The 21,795-nt window shown below is 37.0% G+C and overlaps 4 protein-coding genes across 4 annotated transcripts; 3 read left to right on the top strand and 1 right to left on the bottom strand.

Moving 5' to 3' along the window:
* Window positions 1–3,498: 3,498 nt before the first annotated feature.
* On the top strand, window positions 3,499–4,545 carry LOC139883573 (peptidyl-prolyl cis-trans isomerase Pin1-like). The gene is made up of 2 exons (XM_071867734.1): window positions 3,499–3,742; window positions 4,421–4,545. Exons 1-2 carry the CDS (start codon window positions 3,499–3,501, stop codon window positions 4,543–4,545), a joined length of 369 nt encoding a protein of 122 aa, XP_071723835.1.
* Window positions 4,546–5,275: 730 nt separating this feature from the next.
* Window positions 5,276–7,404, bottom strand: LOC139883575 (nicotinamide adenine dinucleotide transporter 2, mitochondrial-like). Its single transcript, XM_071867735.1, is given in 10 exon segments — window positions 5,276–5,509; window positions 5,593–5,687; window positions 5,783–5,871; window positions 5,967–6,061; window positions 6,394–6,426; window positions 6,428–6,504; window positions 6,623–6,671; window positions 6,816–6,922; window positions 7,018–7,113; window positions 7,326–7,404. Coding segments are annotated over 10 exon segments (954 nt in total).
* A 1,400-nt stretch (window positions 7,405–8,804) lies between these two features.
* LOC139883578 (probable protein phosphatase 2C 15) lies at window positions 8,805–11,659 on the top strand. The gene is made up of 9 exons (XM_071867738.1): window positions 8,805–9,017; window positions 9,180–9,351; window positions 9,441–9,594; window positions 9,667–9,730; window positions 9,820–9,927; window positions 10,017–10,142; window positions 10,234–10,475; window positions 10,560–10,757; window positions 11,629–11,659. Exons 1-9 carry the CDS (start codon window positions 8,805–8,807, stop codon window positions 11,657–11,659), a joined length of 1,308 nt encoding a protein of 435 aa, XP_071723839.1.
* Window positions 11,660–17,219: 5,560 nt separating this feature from the next.
* LOC139883579 (uncharacterized) lies at window positions 17,220–21,759 on the top strand (the record flags this gene model as incomplete). The annotated part of the gene is made up of 10 exons (XM_071867739.1): window positions 17,220–17,469; window positions 17,593–18,246; window positions 18,548–18,717; window positions 19,205–19,267; window positions 19,776–20,192; window positions 20,242–20,469; window positions 20,574–20,751; window positions 20,861–21,066; window positions 21,318–21,510; window positions 21,724–21,759. Coding segments are annotated over exons 1-10 (2,395 nt in total), but the record flags the coding sequence as incomplete, so codon positions are not given.
* Between the last annotated feature and the right edge of the window lie 36 nt (window positions 21,760–21,795).

The following is a 21,795-nucleotide window of genomic DNA, read 5'->3' as shown; positions in this document are numbered from 1 at the left end:
TGAACACGATTGGCAAGTGGCTTCATATCTCATTCATTTTGATAATTGGTAGGAAAGTGTGGCTAGCAATTGCATGTGAGTAAAGAGACGATGATGCTTTAGATTTGGATTCGGATTTATGTGATGATGGCTCTTCAAATTAGCGGGTGAAATGCATTTCTTTTTGAAATGGCATGCCATTACCATAAGCAATGGTTTCAAACTAATTACAATGGACGAAAGATTCCCTAGGTTAGTCATCCTGTGCTTCGAATTTGAAGGGTATATGACAGCCGTCCATGGCAGAAAAATATATGTTGCATGCGGTGTGAGATATGATAAGCTACATGACATCAATGTGTACTCCACTGACATGGCCGATACTCAAGGTTGTTGGGTGGTAACAGCTCCTTTTCGTGTACCCATGTTCACTCCTCACCTTGTTATGTTTGACAGCTTGTTTTATGCCTTTGGAAGCCAAACTATGGGGCAGTTTGGATATTTTGATTCTCACAACCATTCATGTCATCGGGCGGAGGTTCATGATGGTAATGTGTGGATTCATGTTGTTGTCAAGAGCTCATGCAAGGTTGCATGCGTACAATATCGCATGGATGGGCCGAATGCAGAATTCGTTGACGCGTCCATTCTCCCGATGCGGAATTTCTCGCTAGGGTGTCTCACTTTTGTTGGTGTGAGTTACTTTGAGTCCTTTTACCATTTGAAAATACTATCATGAACACGATTGGCAAATGGCTTCATATCTCATTCATTTTGATAATTGGTAGGAAAATGTGGCTAGCAATTGCATGTGAATAGAGAGACGATGATGCTTTAGATTTGGATTCGGATTTATGTGATGATGGCTCTTCAAAATTAGCGGGTGAAATGCACTTCTTTTTGAAATGACATGCCATTACCATAAGCAATGGTTTCAAACTAATTACAATGGATGAAAAATTCCATAGGTTAGTCAATCCGTGCTTCGAATTTGATGGGTATATGAGGTTGTCCATGGCAGAAAATATATGTTGCATGCGGTGTGAGATATGATCAGCTACATGACATCAATTTGTACTCCATTGGCATGGCCGATACTCGAGGTGGCTGGGTGGTAACAACTCCTTTCCGTGTTCGCATGTTCACTCCTCACCTTGTTGTGTTTGATAGCTTGCTTTATGCCTTTGGAAGCCAAACTATGGGGCAGTTTGGATATTTTGATTCTCACAACCATTCATGTCATCGGGCGGAGGTTCATGATGGTAATGTGTGGAATCATGTTGTTGTCAAGAGCTCATGCAAGGTCGCATGCGTACAATATCGCATGGATGGGCCGAATGCATAATTCATAGACGAGTCCATTCTCCCGATGCGGAATGTCTCGCTAGAGTGTCCCATTGTTGTTGGTGTGATCAGTTACTTTGATTCCTTTTACCATTTGAAAATACTATCATGAACACGATTGGCAAGTGACTTCATATCTCATTCATTTGTCTTGATAATTGGCAGGAAAGTGTGGCTAGCAATTTCATGTGAGTGGAGAGACGATGATGCTATCAACAATCTGCTACCTCTTGTGTTTTTTCCAACTTGAACATTCTCTGTATGACAGTAGTTTTATCAAAGATTGTTTTATTGTTGTGTGATCATATTTTGTTTGTGTTATTGTGAAGTTCTAAGTGTAGTATTTCAACTTGTCTAAAATTTCCAAATTTCTTTTAGAGCTCCATATAGTATGTTTCTTAACTAGTATGAGAGCGTAAATCACACCTTCTCCGCCTCATGATGATTGAAAGGCAACCTACAATGTACTCACATTTTTTTCGGTCACAAATATTTAATTACTATGTCCTCACATTTGGATATCCAATCATGCGGGTTTAACATGAATCATACACAAAATGACACGAGTTCCATGACTTTTAAATGTTGTTTCGTGATGGCATGACACGAAAAAACGATGTTTCATACTGGCCTGCCATTTTTTGTTTTGTGTTATATACTACCAATTCACTAGAATCACTACGAATTCAGAACCCTTTATGGACAAAAAAAAATGTGATTAAAAAGAAATTTTGATGCTCGTCTATAAGGGTTCCCCCACGAAAATTGTAAACACAAACTTGAATATAATTAAATCCTGTGATTAGGCAAGTTTCATTTCAAAAGGGAAAACCGTACTTGATTACTATTGAGATCTATACCCAATTTTATACATGTCAATTTTAACCAATCATCAATTGACACTTGGACATCTGACATGTCCCCATATATCCTTACAATTTTATAGAAAGAAAACCTAATGCATAATAAAATAAAACTAAAACTAATATTACATTAGTCGTGATGGATCAACTAGCATAATTCATTGAAGAAAGTTTTAAATTTGAAAGCAAAATTATGAAATTATAAATCTCATCTCAACAATAATCGAATTCGAAACAATCATTGTCAAAACTAGATCCTAATATACAAAAATTCTTCGTCGAAGAAGACGAAGATGAACCAACTACTGCCAGCACCAACTACTGGCAGCACCACCAAATTCGAAGCCAACAAACCCCTATTCTCCTCTGAAACAACTAATAAAAATATCATAATCCCTCCCATCTAGGTGGAAAAGGCATATCAATATTCCATCTAGAGGATGACAAATATCGAAGTCCAATTGAGGAGCGATTTGGAGAGGTTGCCGAAGGATCGCGGTTTCATAATAGCGGTTACAACCAACATAACTTTAATAATTAAGTATTAAAAATAAAATAAAATAAAATGTTTGCACGTAACGGCGATAAACCGTTGTTTTTGTTTGTTTACAATTATTCACATTCAAAAACTGACTGTAAAGCCTTTTGCAGAAGCAGGATCATTGACATCCCATTATATACGTTTTGTACGTAGGTTTATGTACTTACAAAGCTTCTAAGAGAGGAAGTGGCCTTTAGATTTTCAAATGTCAACAACATTGACCTCGTTTCAATCATAACGCATACAGTTTCACTTAAAACTTAAAAAGTTTGTGAGAATATCAATGGATATTCATACGTACACGTTAATTTCAAGTTGAAATAACAGAATTTAAATAACAAAGAGATTGAGAGATGGAGATTTGTCGCAAAAATCAAGTTGCACACTTTATATACAGTAGTGAATATTTTTACAGATGATTCAAACAGTGATTGTTGAATTTTTAACTAAGGGTGTATAAGTAAAAAAAAAAATAGTAAAAATTCTTTTGGAAATAGTATCACACCTGTTAGATTTATTGATAGAAAGATAATATTTTATGTTATTGAAAATTACGAAGGCATACAAATATATAAGAATACAATAGAATACTTGATGAGTACGTAATAGACTAAGAGATATTGTTTCCTAATTGATGTCTAACTCTTAACGATTGAATCTGAAATATCTTCTACACAGCCAAACAAGCGACTCAAAAAACTCAACTTAACCCTACCTCCCACAACCAAAAAGAACGTACGACCCCGATCGGGAGAGATCCTCGTCAGAAGGATGTCTTCTACTTCACCTCCTTCATATGTTAGGGTTTCTTACATACTGATCAAACATCGGGGGTCTAGATATAAGCAATCCTGGAAAGACCCACACGGTGAAGTCATCTCAAACACTACCAAAGATGACGCCGTCGCTCGGCTCGAAGACATCCGTCAACATATCGTCTCCGGCAAGGCTACGTTCGACTATCTAGCCTCTACTCACTCTGATTGCAAATCCGCCAAACGCAACGGCGATCTCGGTTAGTTAGCAGCTAATTTTGATTTTTAGAATCTTACATTGAGATTTGAAAATGTCTAGCTACAAGATTCCGTATCCAAGATAACGTCTAGCTTCAGTTCGGTGCCTAATTAGTTTCTTATGTTGACGATTATTCAAACAAACATTATATTGGCTTTTCTTCAGTTCATGCTGATTAACATGGTCTCTACTCTCTAGTCTACTCCACTCTAGAAGCTATTGTAATTTGTTTGCATGTACAAGTGATCCATACCACCATTAATTTCATTTTCGTAGGCTTTTTGTCTGTTCGCCAAATGAAACCCGCTGTTTGTTCTTATCATATATAACAAAAGTTGATAGTTGGGGTAGCTAGGATTATTAAGTAAATGAATCTTAGTCGTTTGCCTTGTGGAATGTGTTCAGAGTGATTCCAGCGCGCTTCCCATCTGTATTTTGTTGAAAAACTCTAAAGTATGGTCTATTTTTAACGTATTATATCCTATCAAAAGGGAAGTCACCCCCGACCCTCTTAGGTTAAAGTAAAAACTTTCGTCCGATGAAATGGAAGTAATGCATCATTTGCAGAGTTAATGGCGCTAATATGTCTATTTCTCTGTAGCCATATGTGATTTGTATTTTGCAATATATTCAATTACTGTTTTTCAATCTACCCACATTTTTTTTATATATGGTGCAGGGATGTTTGGTCGATTCGTGTTGGATGGACAGTTTGAAAAGGCTGCATTTAATCTCATGGTTGGTGAAATAAGCGAGATTGTGCATACTGAAAGCGGTGTTCATATCATCAAGAAGACAGCTTGATTGCTGTCTTTTGTGATTGAATTTTGCTTCTCTTTCGAGAGATATGACATATATATTATGCTTACAAACTATATTCCCATTCTTGTTGTATCACCTTAATAAGGTGTTAATGTTATACATATATCACACTGAAATTTGTTTGGGATGATAGCATTGAACTATTCTTTTCCAGGAAATTTAAATTTTGAAATTGAAAGCCAGAAATCAAAGGTGGAATGTTTTCTTATTATTGTTGTTGGTGTGCTTGGTGGATGACTTGGTTATATATGCATGGAGCCTACATGAGCAGCCTACTTGACGTCAGACCCGGTTGGGTCGGGAAAGCTCGGAAACCTTTCTTGGTTTCCATTCCTACAAGAAGAATATTGACTCTAATTCTCAGATTTTATTGATATATGTTTTATTTATTTATATTTATACAACAGAATTCCATTTCAGGTCATTTTTCATATTATGAAAATCTTTGACATTCATATATACATTTACTACATGGCACTTAAACATATATCAATTACTCGATTTACATTCAAATTTATCCAAGTTCAAAATTTTGATCGAATTTATTTTCCCACAAGGGAAAGCAGTAAAAAACAAAAGACATGGTTAGCCACATTCAGTTACTCAAGGTATTTGATGTAGTTCTTCTATATGACTTAATGATTGGATTTTCGACTGTCCTAAAACCGAGTCATCCTCTTTCTCTTTATTCTTTCTTGGGTTGTGAATGTTTCTAATTCTGGGTTGGAGGTAATGTTGCACGCTGCAAGAACCTGAGTATCATCTCGTAGCTCGTAAACGTGATGACAGCAGAGGGAGTTGTTCTTAAGAGATTTGTTGCACATCCATGGTAAAATCCTGGAAGACCTTCCTTTCGAGACACTTTCTTGATGCAATCGATTACCCCTGCGTACTGGACCTTAGAGTTCCTGTTTTGTCCTTGTTCTTGTAGCTTAGATCTTATAACCTAACCAAATATATAAATAAAGCTCTCAATAAGGAGAAAATGGAAAACTTCAACAAAAAAGTTTGATTTGATCATATCCATACATCATGTGGGTAAGTCAGTATGGAGGCAAATACTTTTGATATGGATGATGCAATTGCCACATCGGTTGGTTTTAGTTTATCGACCGTTGTATTCTCTGAAAAAACACGAATTTTATAGCCAAAAATCACAAAAGATATTCATATGTATGATAACTGAAAAGGTTATGGATCATTAGCATACTATAATTACCCTTCTTGGCTATGTATGACTTGATCTGTTCGTATGCCGGAAACTGGATGGCAACGTGACTGACTCCAGCCAATGAAGGCAAAATGCCACTGTTCCATTACGAAAATAAACAAATAAAACAAGTTATTCCACCTGAAAGTTAAACCACTACTGGAATATTGGTTTTCTTAAAGGACTGACTGACCTATACAACCCTCGTAGGCCTTCCTCATGTGTAATCCTCCTAAAAGCAGAAAACATGCTTTTGTATGGAACTACATCTGGCCTCATTCCTTGTGTCTGAATAAAATGAACAAAGAGAAATTCCAAATATGAAAAAATTCACATGATTCGAAGTGTGATGCTGGTATATGTGATCAACGAAGAGTTCATTGCTTGCTTCAGCTTTCTACCACACTAAAATCACTTCATATCTAATTCGAGTTCCCATTTCGCAGAAGGTTTAGTTTTAGTTTTAGTTTTTTTTTTTTTTGGGCAGATTAGATGCAAAAAAGTTGCCCAAGAATCTAGGATTCCAAGTACAAAAACATCCATGGAAGGAAGACAAAAAATTATTTCAGGAATCATAATGTGTCGAAATGCTTCTAGAAACTTGAGCTTATCCAACTTACTTGAAGTCTGGTCTTAACGACCCACAATGGATTTTGTTGCAACGGCGGTTGCAGCTCCAGCACCAGAAGCAGCAACCATATTTGCACCAAGTGAGAGTTGACCTTTATCCTCTGCGATATTCCATGCGAAATAATTAAAGCACCAAAGAAAACATGAGTAAATGAGTAAAATAAGCAGTAAAACAAAGATTCAAATTCTTGCTAAATACTATAATTGTAGAAAACCAACCATGTGATTTCAGAAGGCTTTTTAGTTGCTCATAAACTGCAAAGTACACCTACAAGTAGAATAAGCATTTCTGTCACTTGGCAACAAATCAGGATTGTGTACAAATTGCCAAATAAAAAGATTGTATAAAAGAATGAATTTTTAAACCATCAAGAAATCCAAAATCAAGCTCATAAAAGAGTTGCACACTCACTGCCCAGTTTGGTAGAAGAGCAAGAATCGTTGGAGAAAGTCCTCGATACAGTCCCCTGATTCCTTCTTTCCTTACAATTCCTTGTAAGCTTGTAACAATGATGCTACCTGTTCATAGAACAAAACGAATATTGCTATAAATTTTGCCTCCCAAGTAGTATTTATTAGTCCAGGAACATATCACATCAGAATCTTTTTAATACCTTTGTGACCTGAATGTGCCGTCTCTGGAATCCCATGGACTTGTAGTCTAGTCTTTATCACATCCAAAGGGCATACAAATGTAGCAGCAATTGCACCTGCATTTCACATTAATCACTTTCTCAAACAAACAAGTATGCTAAACTTCTCGAGTAAGACTAAGATACAGCAAATCTAATTCGAATTACTGCATTAACCATTCCATAAGCTAAACAACGAACACCAATTCAGCAAACTAAAATCCCATTAGCATCAATTTCAGATTAGCAATAAACCGAAATCCTCGTAATCCAAAATTGAACAAGCTAACCAGCAGAAGCTCCAGCACCAGCGTGGCAAATGAAATCCCTACTGCTCTGAGCATGGTTTAAATTCCCATTTCGGCTCATCTCTAAAACCCAATTCAATTTCCACAAAGAAATCCTATCCAGAAGCAAATTTCCATAGACAGAATATTCACATAGTTATATAGTAGTAGTGTTTAGAGTATATATAAACCCCTTTGACGGGTTACATTTGAAATTGACCAAGTTGAAAACGGAGAGGACTTTAGTGAAAAGACCCAAACTTGTTTGAAGGGTTTGGATTGAATGGAATGAATTTCAGAGAGACGTGACTGTAACTTTAATTACTAGCTTTATTTGAAAAAGGAGATACTTTTTTAGAGGTGGAATTTGTTCTTTCGTATAAAAAAAAGTTGAATGGGCGGTTGTTTTGTTTGCTTTCCAAGCTCAATATCTTTGCTTCAGTTCTGGATTGCTTTATCGGTTTTGTTAACGATAAACGGAGGACTGAAGATGACGATTGAAGAAAGAGTGACGTCGTCGGCGGTGGTTGACTTCTTCTATTTCCAGACCGAGATTGTCATGGGTTGATTTGGACTCTGAACCGAATAGAAATGTTCTATTCTGTCGCTCTTAGGTCAAATTGAAATCGAACCGATTAAACACGAATTTCAGTTCATGAATCGGTGAGTATCTTAGTTGTTTTAGAATAGAGTCGGGTGCAGGGGAACATCTGCGAACACGTGTAAGCCATACAAATTACTTTTGCAGAAACACATGCTTGCATTACTTTTCTCAGTAATTTCAGAATAGGGAGTAGTAGCCAGTATTTATTGAAAGAGTAAAAAAAAAGGTTTTTCTTTTTTATGAAGCATTAAATTTAATGACTCAAGAGTTTGGTCCAAGTAAAACACTGCTTAGCTGACTAATAAGCTCGTTTTTGTTTCTAAAAGTTGATTCTTTAACACTAGTACTGAATTGGAGAAATTTTCAAGTTCCATTTTTACAACGTATTTGAGTTTTATGTGTTACGGTATTACTTTCTTCATTGCCCTTCAGTATTTAGATCGGCAATTTTGCAGGCAAAGAATCAGACATTCTCGCAGGTAATTTGGATTTTGGTATTCTTCTGTTTTGTTGTCTCTTTCTTTTTCTGGGTTTTGTTTGGTTACTGAGAAAACGTGAAATACACGAAGAAAAACGAAAACTTTCTGCTAACTAGAAAGAACTTGATGTAGTCCTGCTTGAACTGATGTAGAATTAGCATTTCATAGTTGCATTTCTGGATAAAAAAAGCATGTTTTTATGTTCGATTTTTAATATACTCCCTATTTCTTTGATGACAGGGCTTCTGTTAAGAGTTCCAGCTCTTGTGGTGCTTTATAACAGTTGAATTTCTTGTGTAAGGTTGTTGAATGAGTATCAATCTGCCATTTTATTCAAATAATTTGGTAGTTTTAGGTTAGTGCGAGAGTAGAAGATAGTTTTGGATTGGTTACAAAATGATGGCATCTGGAGAAGGCAGACGCCATCATGATCGGAATTTTATCCCCCTCGCTGCATTGATTAGTCGAGAAATGAAAAGCGAAAAGATGGAGAAGCCAACTGTGAGATATGGAATTGCAGCACAGTCCAGAAAAGGGGAAGATTTCTATTTGGTCAAGACAGATTGTCAACGTGTGAATGGGAATCCATCGTCTACGTTCTCCATATTCGCGGTAAAACACTTAACTCTTCAAAAACTAGCTTATAAAGTTTGATCCTTTCTGCAATTTCCACCAAATTGTGTTCATTTTTACTGCTAATTGTGGGGGAAACGCTTATCTCCTCCAAATCTGGCTTATATATTTATATTGTTAAGCTGTACGCTGAATTTTCAGATATTTGATGGGCACAATGGAAGTGCAGCAGCAATCTATACAAAGGAAAACTTGTTAAGTCACGTGCTAAGTGCTTTACCACGTGGTCTTGGGAGGGAAGAGTGGCTACAAGCTTTACCACGTGCATTAGTTTCTGGCTTTGTGAAAACTGATAAGGAATTTCAAAGAAAAGGCAACAAACATATAATATTCCCGTCTTTTCTTTCTTCATTTTCTTAGTTTTATGCACATTTTCTAATTTAATGGCTTTTGCAATTGCAGGGGAAACTTCCGGGACTACAGCTACATTTGTTATAGTTGATGGATGGACTGTAACAGTTGCATCTGTTGGGGACTCGCGTTGTATATTAGATACTCAGGGGGACGACGTTTCTAATTTAACCGTAGATCACAGACTTGAAGAAAATGTGGAAGAGTGAGTTAATTATCTGTCTTGGAAGTCTATATTTATTTGTTTCCAAATACTTTAATTGATTTGGTTTTCCAGAAGAGAACGTGTAACTGCGAGTGGAGGTGAAGTCGGAAGGCTAAGCACCGGTGGTGGCACTGAGGTGGATTTTCCTCTCTTTGTTCATTTTGCATCAGCAAAATATAGTAGTTTGTTTGCTGCATTTTCAAATTGTCTGATACGTTTGTACAGATTGGGCCACTCCGTTGCTGGCCAGGAGGTTTATGTCTTTCTAGGTCAATCGGAGATATGGACGTAGGAGAGTTCATAGTGCCTATACCTTACGTCAAACAAGTCAAGGTATTATAACATTCTCTGTTTGACCATGTAAGACATGCATGTGGCTGGCTTTGAGATGTAGCCTTTTTTTTCGTTCAACGGTACAACAGCTGTCGAATGCCGGTGGGAGGCTTGTTATCGCTTCCGATGGAATATGGGATGCCTTATCTTCAGACTTGGCTGCAAAGTCTTGTCGTGGGCTGCCTGCCGAACTTGCAGCTAGGCAAGTCGTGAAGGTGATTGATATATAACCTTCCCAGAATACCCTGAGATTTTAATTTTTTGGTCTAATTTTTCACTTTATATGAGAGTATTGTTGTACGTCAGGAAGCATTGCGATCAAGGGGGCTAAAGGATGACACGACGTGTGTAGTTGTCGACATTATCCCTCCCAATGACAATTCAACGTCACCAGTTTCACCTCCTCCTAAAAGGCAGAACAAGTTCATAGCTTGCTTTTTCAGCAAGAAATCCTTTGATTCTGCTAGTAGTAAACTTTCCAAGAAGCTTTCATCTATAAATATAGTGGAAGAGCTATTTGAAGAAGGCTCAGCGATGCTTGCTGATAGGTCAGAATGCTTTGTTATCTCACTTGTAATCTCATCGTAGTTATCGTTAATTCATCTTAGTTATCGTTAATCCTCATTTTGCAGACTGGGAAATGAATTTACAGAACAGTCAACATCTGGTCTTTTCACGTGTGCTGTATGCCAAATTGATCTTGCTCCTAGCGAGGGCATATCCGTCCATGCTGGTTCCATTTTCTCTACAAGCTCAAAACCATGGGAAGGGCCTTTTCTGTGTGCCGATTGCCGAAACAAAAAGGACGCCATGGAAGGGAAACGTCCTAGTGTAGCTTGAGTAACTAGAAACTCGTAACATTGTTTAGCATCACCAATATTTTTATCTTTTTTGTTTCAATTTTTTTGTTCAGTGTATTCTGTAGGCTAGGAAATTGATTGAATCTTACTTCAATGTGAAAATGTATTTGTTGTATTCATGAGAGAACTAGAAATCAATTTTAGCATACTAGAAAATCTATCAGTTTTCATGAATCGCCCAATTTCCATAAATAAAAACAGGAAAAGTTATCTTTTCACATTGGCCTACTCGAATCAAACTGCTACCCAAACCCTTTTCCTGGAAAGGTCCACAAGAGTCAGTCGAGCCACTTTTCCCTAGAAAGTTTCCTTTTTCTGTTTGCTGCATATACCTATCATCGCCTCTGTCGACACAAATTCGGAAACTGAACTATTTCTGCCTCGACTATTTTCCGTTGATAAAAACTGGGAAAAGTCTTCTCTTTTCACAGTGGTCTACTAGAACAACTAGTCAAACTCTTCTCCCTGGAAATTTCCTGAGTCAACCAACCATTTTTTCTTCCCCCTCAGTCATGTATATAACCATCAAGTTTACTCAAATTCCAAAACATTGAATCAAAACCTCTAATGTACTCTCAGTTCAGTAATCCGATCTCCTCAACAACATCAAACATGTTCATTATCATTCTCTTATGTTTCCTAACAGGAAAAGCTTCATGTACTAACATTGACCCAACATTCTTTTTCTCGATAAGAGGACAAACCGACAATACATAGTCAAGGAAAAAAACAATACATCGAGAAAAATAAAAGATATAACAATGCATGCTAAATTGGAAAACTATGACCATTGAGCAAGCCTATTCTGCCTTTTCTAATAATCACTGGGGGAATCCTTTAATGGTGATGAACATGAAAGTAAATCCGATTAAAGCACTTTCTTCAATATATGTAAGATGACATTCCAGGAAAACAGCTGAGCGAACCAATGACAGTACACATGAAACCAGCAAAGCATCCCAAAAATCAAAGCTAACGGCCAGTAGAAACAATGATGTTCAGTAGCAGCGGACCATGAGAACTCCACACAAAAGGATCAATGGAGAAAAACAAATCAATGAGAGAATCAAATAGACTGAGGATGCAAGACCGTAACTTCAGATTCATCCACATTGCTTAATCTGGTGCTGCAAGAACTTTTTTGTTTCAAATAAAGCATCTGAATAAGAGAATGATGGTTTCAAGAACAATTTGTTACGAAAACCAAAGCTAAGAAGTTCCATTGCCTCTCGATCAAGATCAGAGAGGGGGGGAGTACTGGGAGTAGAGATCGATTTTCGAGGAATGAGTTTCGGTTGACCCAACATCTTAGCTTGCAAGGAGTTCGAAGCCAAACACTGCAATGATGGCATCAATATAAGCTTCCCATTCCACATCCAGGGGCAACAAGACTCGTCTTGTGGCCACCCTGGCTTCAGTCTCACTTGCAACTCCGAAGGAAACCCGATTATCACGATATCAGAAAATGATTACATTGTCGACGAAATCTTCTACATCAACTAGACTCTTCAACTATCCAACCACAAATGGTTTGATCTCACGACAGCTTCTTGCGTCCAGCCTATACGAAATCTGTCCCTCCCCTAGGGCGGTGCTACCCGGAAAGCTCTCATTGTTCTACAATTGTCATTATCGCCTACAAACCTTTCAAATTATAAAAATGTGGAAAAAGATTGGAGTAGTTTCTTAGGTATTTCTGAATATGATCCAAATATGGATTATGTGAAGAATTACTGTGACAATCTTGCAATGGCGCCTGTACAAGCTTATGGAAGCGATTACAATATTTCAGAGCTTATGGAGAGAGAGTTTGATTCGAAATGGAGCGTGTCAGGTAATTGCACCGCGTGTGTGGAGAGTGAAGGAAATGCGGCTTCGACTACGCTAATTACATATTTATATGTATTTGTGCACAGACAGGGCACATTCTGTGCATTGTCCTTACCCTGGTACATTCATCCTTTTAACTTTTCCGTGTTTTATTTGATTAATTGGAAAGATTGCATTCATTCATATGGTTTTTTTGAGTATGTTCCTCTAATTGATATAGTCATGTTGCAGGGAAATCTGGGATAAAACTGGGAAACTGATAAAGCAGTTTTGCGTGACCACATTGACTATTATTCCGAAGATGGCCGTTCCTCAAGGGTTGAAGGATTACCGGCCGATAGCATGTTGTACAGTTGTCTACAAGATCATTTTCAAGGTGATTACTTCTCGACTTGCAAGTGTTTTACCTTCGTTAATCAGTCCGCTCCAGTCGACTTTTGTATCTGGGAGGATGATTACTGACAACATCCTTGTGGCCTATGAACTGGTACGTAACTATCACAGAATATTGCCTGATTTGCTATGTGTTGTAAAGGTAGATATAAAAAAGACTTATGATTCTGTAAATTGGGACTTGGAAGAATTGATGTATGGTTTTTTTTTACCTCATAAGTTTTTCATTTGGATAATAGGGTGTGTAAGAACAGTTCATTATTCATTGCCAATCAATAGTGGGTTGGAAGGATACTTTCCAGGGAAGAAGGATTTGCGTCAGGGAGATCCAATATCGCCTTTGTTATTTGTGCTGGTAATGGAAGTATTGTCTCGAATGCTCTCGAATGTGCCTGAACGATTCTGTTTTCACAGGGGATATGAAGTGTTGATATTAAATCATCTCTGTTTTGCAGATGATTTGTTTCTATTCTTTATGGGGGATGAATACTCGGTGTTATGGTTGAAGGCTCAATTAGATAAGTTTTATGGATATTCTGGGCTGCAAGTTAGTGACGAAAAGAGCCATATTTACTTCAGTGGTGGCCATCTTGAAAAGAGAGAGGTGATCTTGCAGAGATGTGGTTTTCAGATTGGTACTTTGCCGGTGTAATACTTGGGGGTTCCTTTGATCTTCACGAGGTTGAAGAAAGAGCATTGTTTACCACTTATTGAGGCTATTGATTCTATGTTATGTAGTTGGACTGTGAAACATTTAACTTATGTTGGACGTTTAATCTTGGTGAACTCTGTGCTACGTAATCTTCAAGTGTATTGGTGATTAGCATTTATCCTTCCGAAAGCTATCATTAAAGTTATCGACTCTAAGTGTCGATCCTTCCTCTGGACGGGTTTAGGGGATTCACGAAAGAGTTTGGTGGCTTGGAAGACAGTTTGTAGGCCGAAACAAGGAGGAGGATTGGGTGTAATTGATTTAGAGGTATGGAATAGAGCTGCCGTTAGCAAACAGGTCTGGTCAGTTCTTACTGATAAAGAATCGTTATGGGCCAAATAGATTACTGAAACTAAATTGGGTCGGTTAAGTTTTTGGGGTCTAAGGAAACCGCCTGACTCGAGTCGAGTGCAGCATGGGGGAATCTCTTAGACCTCTGTTCTGACCTTAAAAAGTTTTTTCTGTATGAGCTTGGACAAGATTACTTGGCTTCGTTCTGGTTTGGTCCTTGGTTGCTAGAGGGAACTTTAGCTGATCTTTTTCCATCTATTAGATTCATAGATGCTGATGTTGCCAGAGTTTGTAAAGTGAATCAATTGTATGTGGGAGGACAATGGCAGTTACCAACTCCAATTAATCAAAAAAATTGTAGACGCGTGGAGAGTGGCAAGTGCAGTGACGATTTCTGACAGGCATGATCGTATAACTTGGACAGCAAGCAAAACGGGTAAGTTTTCAATTTCTTCAGCCTATACTGCCTTGAGACCTAGTTTTCTTTTTGTATTGCAAATGACGCGTTTGGATGACGCGTTTGGATTGCAAATGAATTTCTCGAGTGATCCCATCGGCATGAACTCATAAACCAGAGCTTGTTTTCCTCCCTCAACACAAAAACCTAAGAGGCATATAATATTGACATGAGAAGTCTTACTAATGCTCGCAACTTCATTAATGAAGTCTTGAATGCTCCCTTTTCGGTTATTCAAGACTTTGACTACCACTACCTTGCCACTTTCTAGCTTTCCTCTGTACACAATGCTAAAACCTCCCTCCCCAAGTTTATCTTGAAAGTTATTCGGTATTTTATTTTATTTTATTTAATAGCTGAATCTCTATGGCGACAGCCCGTGCTCTTCAATCAAACGCTTCTCATGATCCAACCTACTTTCAGATTTTTTGTTCCCCAAGAATCTTCCAAAGAAACAGAATATAATTACCAATAAATTTGAGGCAATTACTGGAGCTGCGATCAAACAATTTCGACATATATTAAAGCCATTAGCGAATTTCTTGACACTGAAACTTGAACATTGAACCAAAATCAATCTAGTTGATAAAAATTATAGTCTGAGCTTTATTACCTATGGCATACATTATTAGCAGGTTCGTTCCAGTTTTTCCTACAAAATATATAAAGTATGGCAATTAAAATCATTTATCTATCTTGTCCTTAATAACTAGAATTAGAATGAGTTGAGGCCCATAAAAATAGTACCTTTTGATCCTGTCGTTGTGACAGAACAATGGAAACTCCCAAATCTGTCGTTCTGGCATTGACCACCTTGTCGGAAATGGCACTGATAGCATTCACTTTCACTTTCACTTCCACTGAGAAGTTAGCCGTTAACATATTTAACAGACCACTCTCAGTGTTCCAAACTCCGGGGAACTGAATAACGAAACATTCTGGTGGAGGACTAATCACAGGGTATACTAAACTCTAATAGACATTGAAGCCACAACTCCTATAATTTAAACTAATTTTCAACGGAGATGTACCTATATTATTTTTGCATTTAAAAAGGCTTAGACTCGGATTAGTTCGATAATTGATGTACGAAAGATCAGGAAGGGCTAAACTAGGAACGAGATCACACGAACCTTTGTTTAAGATATTTCCAAGCACGGGGTCGTTAATACTAATGATATTTCCTTGAGATATGTTCTCAATCTGGTACCATCTTCCTCCTGGAGTAAATTGGATCTTCTGATGAGATTCAGTGCAGTTAACCGAGAACAAGCCGCATTTACTACTGTCTGGATCATTATTATTGAAAGGGAATTGAAGTTGACCAAGTTTCCCACAATTAAAATAATTAGGACATCCTGGGGATTTTGTTTCTTGATCAATAGAGTGAATCAAGAAGAGAAGATTAGAAAAAAGAAAGAACACAAGCTGGGGATTATATTCCATCTCAAGATTTCCCCTCTAGAATTATAATTTTATGTAGATCTTTCCTTTATCACTAGACAAGTATTTTCTCTTTTTAAAAATTTTCATCAGACAAGTCTCTATTGCTGTAAGTTCATCAGTTGACCCGCAACTTGGATTGTTTAGGGAAAAACACTGTAAACAATTTGACCTAGACAAGTCTTTATTTCTACTTTCTAGCCTTTGTTAAAAATTCAATGGGCCTTTCTTCAGCTAATACACATATATTTATAATATTTTGGATCCGATAGCTAGGATAAAAAAATCTCACGGAACCAATAGGAAATAGATCACTATTGCTGCTAGTGATATCTACTGGTGCAATTATTCATAAGAAAACAAGTTGCAAAAGTCGTGGACAGACCCACAAAATTCTGCGAAAGTTAAATATGCGGACGCAGCCGCTATCTTTTAGAAATTGAATGAGGATGCCAATAAGCCGTGCTTTCCGGGTATTCTTTCTTTCAAATAAATTGTGCGAACTTAGAATTGACATGTCTGCTCACTACTAACATACATCCAGAAGTAATCGAAAATATCCACCCTCAACAGTTTCATAGTCAAATTTCATCATCAATGACTCAAAACCTTTGGTTTCCGATGATCGGAAGATGGAATTCGACTATTTACATCTTCTTCACTCTTATCTTGCTAACGAGAAATGCCTCTTGTGATGTTGAAATTGAACGTTGTGTGTGAGAAGATGAACAGTCACAGTTTCAATTTGGGGATCACAATTTTACCGTTGGTGGTTTGATTTGGTTTAAGTCAGAACTGTTTTTTGTCTGATTTGGTTTGAGTCTTCCGCCTCAGCGAATGGGCCGCAGCTACGTCTCGGCCCAGTTGGGCCTCGTCTTCTATACAGCCCATCATCTCTTCTTCCTCCATTAGTTGCTTCCTTCCCAAGTCAAGCTACTTCAATCACAAGCTTTTTCTGTACAAGAATAATCATGACATCACAACCACTCTAAACAACAACTCTCAGCCACTCTATACGATAATTAGAAGATAAAGTAGATTAGCAACTCCTAGATTTACTTGTCCTTGTTGTCTCTTAAATATCTCTTAGTTTTTCTATATACTGTCATGAACATAGGATGTAAAAATTTAATTCAAGTTAATAGAAAACTGAGATTATTCTCTCAAATTGCTCTTCTCGGTTTCATTTTCAATATGGTATCTAGAGCCAATTGAGATATCTCAGTTTTAAAGCTAACTTGAACTCAATCAAAACACTTAAAAATCTCAAAACATTCACTTTCAAAATCACTTTCGAACCTACATTATGTCTCTCACAAACCATACCTCCACTATCACACCATCATCTGATTTCTATCTTCACTCAAATGAAAATCCTACACAAGCCCTTATTTCACCTTTACTGAACATCAACAATTATCATACTTGGTCAAGATCCATGTCAATAGCTCTCAAATCCAAAGCAAAATTCAATTTTATAAATGGTAAGATAACAAAGCATCAGGAAGATGATTCTACCTTTTCAGATTGGGATAGATGCTATATAACAGTCTCATGTTGGTTGATAAATTATGTATCTCCCTCAATCAAGCCTTCAATCTCCAGGTTCCACACTACACAAGATATGTGGAAGGACTTATGAGGCAAATTTGCAAAAACTGATTTCTCAAGAATTTCAGATGTTCAGAAAGAAATAGCTAATCTCAAGCAAGGTGACTTAAACATTTTTTATTACTACACCAAAATCAGGACTTTGTGGGATGAGTATGATGATCTAAGGCCTATTCCAGAATGTGAATGTTCCATCAAATGTGAGTGTAAAGCACTGAAAGTCATAGCTGAGTACTATAAAAATGACGAAATAATCAGGTTCTTAAAAGGGTTGAACCATGTCTATGCTCAAACCAGATCTACCATATTGATGCTAGATCCTATCCCATCTCTCCAAAAGGTGTTTGCCACAGTTTTTCAGTATGAAAGTCAGAACATCTTATCTCTAGAACCTGAAGAATCAACTCTTGCAGCCTTCTCTGCTACAAAGCCTCCTGCACAATCCCCTGCTCTTTACCAGTACAAGAAAACTCCTGATGGCAAACCAATTTGCTCTCACTTTAGCAAATTTGGCCATATTGTAGCAAAATGCTTCAGAATAGTTGGTTTTCCTCCCAACTTCAAATTCACCAAAGCCCCATCTACAAATCAGAAGAATGTCTCATCCAACATGGCAGCAACTGAACCTGCAGAAAAGCAAAATGAATCAATCATCTCCATCTCAAATGATGAATATGAGTCTGAAAAGGCAGACACATGCAAACTCTCAGTCTCAAACCTTTGTAAGTAACATGACCACAACCTCACAAGCTTTCAATGGTAAGCTTTCAATAAATCACTCACAAAAATCAGTTTTTCCTTGGTTATTGGACATAGGTACCACAGACCACATTTGTTGTTCAAAAGTCTTTTTCAAAACATTAAAACCTATTTCAAATCATCAGTTTCAATTACCAAATAAGCATTTCATAGCTGTAACACATATAGGCACAGTAGAATTGACAAAAACAATTACATTGTTGAATGTGATATATATTCCAGAGTTTGCTTTCAATCTTATTTCTGCAAATAAATTGACAACAGACTCTAACTGTATCCTTATGGTCTACTCTACGAAGTGTCTTATGCAGGACTTGACATCAATGAGGATGATTGGATCAGCTAGACAGAGAAAAGGACTTTATTTTGTGGATTTAGCAGAAAATTATGTGTTTCCTAGGATTTCTTGTAATGCAAAAATGTCTTCTACCAATGTAATAGACATGCCTAGGAAAGCTTTTGATTTATAGCATTTTAGACTTGGTCATCCGTCTAGTGCCAGATTTTCTGCTTTTAAGGCCATTAATGAAAATGTTTGTTTCAATAAGAATCATGTTTGTGATATATGTCATTATGCCAAGCAAAGAAAAATATTTTTTTTCACCTAGTAACTCAATTGCAAAAGAAAACTTTGACTTAATTCACATGGACATTTGGGGTCTAGTTTCACCATCAATGCATGGACACAGATATTTTTTGATAATAGTTGATGATCATTCTAGGCATACTTGGATATATCTAATGAAACATAAATCTGAAGCTAGAAGTCTCATTTCACAATTCTATAAGTTGATAGAAACACAATTCAATAAGAAAATCAAGATCATTAGGAGTGATAATGGACAAGAGTTCAATGACACATAATTTTATACATCTCATGGTATTTTACATCAAACTTCTTGTGTTGAGTGTTCTGAATAGAATGACAGGGTGGAAAGAAAGCATTTGCATATTCTAAATGTGGGAGAGCTCTACAATTTCAAAGTAAGCTTCCTTTGAAATTTTGGAGCTATTCCATTTCTCATGCAATGCATTTGATTAATAGAACACCAACACCTCTCCTAAATAATAAAAGTCCTTATGAATTGTTGTATGGAAAGGTTACAGATCTTTCTCACTTAAGGGTTTTTGGTTCAATGTGTTTCATATCAACATTAGACAGAAATAAGACTAAGTTTATGCCTAGGTCATCTAAATGTGTCATGCTTGGCTATCAATATCAACATTAGACAGAAATAAGACTAAGTTTATGCCTAGGTCATCTAAATGTGTCATGCTTGGCTATCAATATGGGACAAAGGGTTACAAGGTTTTGCATCTTAAAAATCACAGCATACAATTAGGATATCATGTGGTTTTTCATGGAAATGTTTTTCCATACAATGGACCCCAAGTTATTTTAGACAATCTATGTTTAGTTTTACCAAGTGGGGAGAAATATGCACTTGATTCACATGTAATGCCTATGGAAAATGATCACTCTCCTTAAAAGGAACCTGATCACATTGAAAATGAGCATGAAGCACTACTAGATATTACAATTGATGTCCTAGATACATTGCCAGAACCATTGGAACCTGAAATCATTGAACAACCAATAGTTAGGAAATCAATTAGACATAAGTTCACATCTAAACATCTAGAAGATTATCATTGCAATTTAATCATATCTTTATCTCAGCAAGATCGCATATCATTCCTCAAAGATTCAAGCAGCATTCATATTCCAGATACTCCTCACTCAATCGAAAATCACTTTGCATTTCTTAATCTTTCTCAAAATCATCTTGTATTCACTTTAAAGATATGTTGTCAAGAGGAACCAGACAGTTTTAAGCAAGCCATTGAAAGTGAGAATTGGCAGACAGCCATAGAGAATGAATTGAGAGCACTTGCAGAAAAAAACATGGTTGATCATAGATTTACCTAAGGGTAAGAAGGCAATTAGTTGCAAATAGGTGTTCAAACTCAAACACAAGGCACATAGAAGCATAGAAAGATACAAAGTTAGGCTTCTAGCAAAAGGCTACACAAAGAAAGAGGGTATAGACTACTCTGAAACTTTCTCACCTGTTGCCAAGTTTACAACAATCAAGATTCTTCTCGGTGTTGCAGCATCCAAAGGATGGTATCTCACTCAACTGGATATCAATAATCCTTTTCTTCATAATGATCTGGATGAGGAAGTCTAAACCTCCTCCAGATTTTGAAATTCCACTAGAAAAAGTATGCAAAACTCATAAAATCTCTTTATGGCCTGAAACAAGCAAGCAGACAATGAAATTTTAAGTTGGCTGAAGCTCTCATGAATTTTGGCTATTCACAATCATCATCAGATAATTCATTATTCATTCATTCATCAAATGAGTCATTCACAGCAATCCTAATCTATGTGGATGATCTTATTATTGCAGGAAATGATATGCAACAGATCACACTAGTCAAGGATTTCCTATATCATAAGTTCAGTATAAAACTCAAATACTTCATTGGTTTTGAAATAGTCAAATCACAAAAAGGATTACATGTGTCAGAGAAAGTATGTTCTAGAACTACTCACATAATCTGGTTTTCTAGGTAGCAAACCAGCATCAACACCTATGATCTATTCTCCAGAGTTTCTAAATACATCTCCTAAATTGGAAGATGCATCAATCTACAGAAAATTCATAGGAAAACTATTCTATCTCACTCATACAAGGCCTGACATTTCACAAAGCACTCACTTCCTATCTCAATTCCTGATTGACCCAACAATAGCTCATCTGCAAGCTGCACACAGAGTTTTGAGATATTTGAAAAACTCACCAGGATAAGGTCTCTTTTTCTCATCAAACAATTCACTATAGCTTCGATCCTACTCTGATGCAGATTGGGCCAAGTGTCCTGTGACAAGGAAGTCTGTGACGAGCATCTATATTTTTCTGGGAGATGGCATCATTTCTTGGAAACCCAAGAAACAATCAACATTTCTCGATCCTCTGCTGAAGCAGAATACCGTGCTCTAGCCATGGTTACTTGTGAATTGATCTAGATTCGATGTATTCTTCAAGGTCTTCAAGTCATTCGTCCACAACCCGCTTCCTTATACTGTGACAACCAATCAGCAATTCACATTGCACTTCGCAACGAGACTGAGATTTATTCTAGAAATGTTGAAGAGGTTTTGAGAAGAGGATTTCTGTTAAAATGGTTAGCAAGTGATTGTAGCCATTGTGAGGAGACAGGTGGAACGTGTGGTTTTAATTACACTAAGCATCAGTTCAATTATTTTTGTCCCGATAGACCTCATGCTTCGAGCAGAGTAATCCTCATGGTATAAGCATGTTTATTAAATTCAGAAACATTATTTTTGGAAAAACTGCCTCTAAGGCAGGAGGCAAGTTTTTCCCCCTTTTTTTTTGCGCCTAATTTATAAGGGAATCTTTTTTTTTTCTCAGGGATTGGAGTCACTATGAAAGTTAGCATTGCTATAGGTACAACAAAGATTATAGTTCTCTAAATACCTTAGA

The sequence above is a fragment of the Rutidosis leptorrhynchoides genome, unplaced genomic scaffold (genome assembly GCF_046630445.1).
Source record: "Rutidosis leptorrhynchoides isolate AG116_Rl617_1_P2 unplaced genomic scaffold, CSIRO_AGI_Rlap_v1 contig421, whole genome shotgun sequence".
Lineage (NCBI taxonomy): Eukaryota > Viridiplantae > Streptophyta > Magnoliopsida > Asterales > Asteraceae > Rutidosis > Rutidosis leptorrhynchoides.
The sequence above is the reverse complement of the archived record's forward strand: the minus strand, read 5'-3'. Positions and strand labels throughout refer to the sequence as shown.